The sequence below is a fragment of the Cupressus sempervirens genome, chromosome 7 (assembly GCF_028749045.1).
Source record: "Cupressus sempervirens isolate cs-2001-9-10 chromosome 7, ASM2874904v1, whole genome shotgun sequence".
NCBI classification, from domain to species: domain Eukaryota; kingdom Viridiplantae; phylum Streptophyta; class Pinopsida; order Cupressales; family Cupressaceae; genus Cupressus; species Cupressus sempervirens.
The window spans coordinates 640,219,243-640,222,967 of NC_143124.1; the positions used below are offsets into that span (position 1 = coordinate 640,219,243).

Consider the following 3,725-nt stretch of genomic DNA (forward strand, 5'->3'; position numbering starts at 1 on the left):
CTGCCTAAAGACAGTTTTTATGATTTTTTTAATGAATAAATGTTAGCTTTTAATAGTTACCATGTGAACTCTAACAAAATGATCCTTGTACATTTTTTCCTCAACAGGAGCGAGAAGAGGAAACGGCGTGCGGGCGGTTGGTTGCACTTATGGCAGTTGAGCACGGGCTCTTTCTAATTCTCTTACATCTGACACATCCTACGATTCACTACTGAGAGGGTCGAGTCTTGCTATGATGCCTGGTCGAGCCCTACTCTATAACGGCCCCCTGCACGCACACGAAGCCCCCCACTCCCCCCGTTCATGTAGACGCACCACCCACGTAAAATTCTGTTGTAGGGTAGTGGTGGGTGGTGCCGGGATCTCGATAAAAAACAAGGAACGAGCGCCCTCCGGCCCTACAGGCGGGAGCGTATAATTCCCAGCCACAATTCCCCCAAAAATACTATTACAAAAGGCTAAAAAGCTAAAATTGAGTAGCACATAATATGGCCCAACGTCAGGCATTTATATAATCGATTAGCGTCATATTCAAGAGACCAAAATCTTTGATTTGTGAGTCAGTGCACCAGTTCTTAATCTGACTCGGAATGCCGGTGTAAACAAAATCTAACGTGCATAAAGAAGTTCCGAAAAATCTCATTTACGCTAGGTCAGATGTTTCATGACCAATATTTACATTTAATTTTTGGAACATGTTTATTGCTTTGTACTGCGTGCTGTGTGGTCAAATCAAAGACGCTGTCTTACTATTGTCCGATGGAAAGATTATAAATTTTTTAATTTCCAAATTGATTACAGTCAAGATCTACAATGGCATCCATGTCAAACCCACTCAAAAACTAATCTCTCCTTTATTGATTTACTTAAAGACAATATCGATTGAAAATGATTTGTAAGTGGGTTTAATAAATCAATAAAACTAGGGAAATATTTTTTTCGTTCTGATCAAGTAGATTGGGAGAAGGTCACAATTTCAATATCAGATCAGAAGACGAAAGAAAAGGCCGGATGAATTTACAAGCAGTGACTCAACCCAAAAAATCAATAAGGAAAAATCGCTTACCGAACAAAATGTTTTTAAACAAAACAATAGGAATCCTGACCGCACAAAGATTACATACTCAAAACAGAAGTAATTATATAGTAAGTATATACAGATATGTTATGGCCAATGTCTAAGCACTACAAGAATGAGTATCGGTATATATGAAATATTGCATTATGCTTTTGATTTTCTTTATTCATGAACAGTTATAGAGACATAATGATCAGCTACTAGACACCCAATTACCATTGAGAGATTTAAGAAAGCACCCATCTAAATAAAGAATGGGGTTAAAACTTTACAATATACTAACTGTTTTTAAATTGGTTGATCGCTATTATGGTTGTCCTTTCGCGATAATACAGTTCCATCCACCTTCATGTCCACCTTTAGCTTTATCTTCTCTCAATTGAAAATGGGCTCTCCACTTTTTATTCCTCCTTCCTCTGCATTCTCGAGATTCAAGTTATTCTCTAAATTGCATGATTTTTCCTTCTTTCTATAAGTGCAATACAATAGCAATTGAGCTATTCCCAATGGAACACCTATAGCACTAGGAGTCTGCAAGCCACAAAGATTCATATTATAAAATACACAAGGAAGTAAGCATCTCTCTGAAAGAGGGAGAAAAAAAGAAAACGAATGGAGATCAGTGTGGGATTACAGCAATTAGTGCGTCTCTTCCTAAGACACCATAGGTCGCCCACAAAATACTGCTGAGAAGGCCAAAGAATGACAAGTAGAATGGCATGAACTCCACGCTTTTTGTTACAATCACCATCTTCTGCAATATAAGGTGCCCCAAACATATATAATATCCATAGACAAGTTATAGGAATGCAAATATTATTTTACCTACCATGATGAAAAGTGGAGAAGCGAGCATTGCAACGGTTGTTATGATTCCCACAATGCCAACCAAGAACTTGCGTGACTTATGTTGATGGAGAGCGAAAGTAGAAACCAGTGCTATTATTGTGAATAGCACTACCACAGTTACAATCATCCTCACAACTCTTAGCTGAAAATAAAAACAAACAGATATATTTCAACGTAAGAGATTTATGCAAAATTCAAATATAACTATAGCCTAGCCAAGATTTGAGGAGAATTGTGCATGCCTTGACCTTGGGAGGAGCAAAGACTAGGAATGTACAAATTACAAAGGTTTGTGGAATAATGGCAGTGCCGCAGACAGTGGAAACCAGAAAGTTTTCCCACCCTTTACTAACTACTGGCATGCCATACCAGGTGTAGATAAAACAGTTGAAGAGACCAATCACATATGGGGTGCAAGAGTACTGTCCCACCGATTTTTCTCTTATCACCCTCACAAATGTAGGCCTGCCCAAAAAATGGTAAGTCCAACCCAATAAATTAATGCCCATTAAATTAGCAAGAGATAGTTTCTAAATCTGGAAACTAGAATTACATATTTAGACATGCAAAACCACATGAGAATGGTGGTAATCGTTTAGACAATTTGGTACTATTATCTATGTTTCCCAATTCATAAATTTGGCGTGTAAGTGAAAGCAAATTAGCTTTCTAAAAGATTGTCTCTAGATCAGAAAACTAGAAATACTTACACTGGTGACATGTACAGAAGAAGTGAAGAACAATTCCCTGTCATCACGATACAAAACACTATTGGTTAGCTACATAATAATAACAAGCAAAAACACAATAAGAAGATTGAACTAGAAATAAATCTGCCAAAACCAGAGGAAGAGACCCATAATTCCAACAGCAAAGCGCAATTCTTTTTGCATCTTGGTAAACCAGATGCGCGTCCGTGCATTGATTAGTTTGCAAGCACAAATGGAAATTTATAAGCACAGGCTCATACCTGCAACTATAACGATCTAGTTGTACAGAGCCCCACAAGAATCCAAAATTGTACTATAGACCGGTTTTATTAAGAACCCATGTGGGCAAGTGTAAGAACCATGTTCCATTTAGCCATTGCCATGTCATACAATCACTTGAAATGCAAATTAACAAATTAAAATAATTGGTTTGAAAAGTCAATAATCATGTTCATTATCACTAATCGAGATTAACAATCGACTTTACCATAACAATTATAATTACCATACAATGTCTAAGATGTTGATCAACACATCAAACATGCATTAAATGTATGATTAAATAATACATCAAGATCATTAAAGATACATTATCCATTGAACATAACTACATCATAATGATCATCATAGATGATTGTTTATATTACATGAACAATAGAGTTTACATGATGCTTCAAACATGTGTCCATCTATTTGTCCTAGTCTCCAAAGTCATTGGACATTGCCAATCCTCTATCTGAGACAAGAGTGTGGCCTAGGCACTTTTACCACACCAACCACAAAGTGTTTAGCTCCCTTGGGGTACTTCCTGTCATGAAGAACACACCAACCTTAGCATGAAAATCCTAGCAACTCAAAACAAGACAATCATATGAATTTGGTGCAACCACAAAGTGTTTAGCTCCCCCATGGTTCTTCCTGACACGAAAAACATCCTGACTTTGACATGAGAATCCTAGCAACTCGGAATAAGAGGATCACGTGGATTTGGTGGAACCATGAAATATACTACTTTTCACATATGTCTAAGTAGCTTAATCAAAAAAAGTGATAGGGAATATAGAACACAACATTTTTGCTTATATGAA

General features: G+C 37.1%; 1 protein-coding gene across 1 annotated transcript; it reads right to left on the reverse strand.

Moving 5' to 3' along the window:
- Positions 1–1,206: 1,206 nt before the first annotated feature.
- LOC149548309 (bidirectional sugar transporter SWEET3b-like) lies at positions 1,207–2,932 on the reverse strand. The gene is made up of 6 exons (XM_089794841.1): positions 2,784–2,932; positions 2,638–2,674; positions 2,176–2,392; positions 1,908–2,069; positions 1,713–1,832; positions 1,207–1,609 (listed from the first exon to the last, which is right to left on the reverse strand). Exons 1-6 carry the CDS (start codon positions 2,818–2,820, stop codon positions 1,454–1,456), a joined length of 729 nt encoding a protein of 242 aa, XP_089650967.1. The 5' UTR covers positions 2,821–2,932; the 3' UTR covers positions 1,207–1,453.
- Between the last annotated feature and the right edge of the window lie 793 nt (positions 2,933–3,725).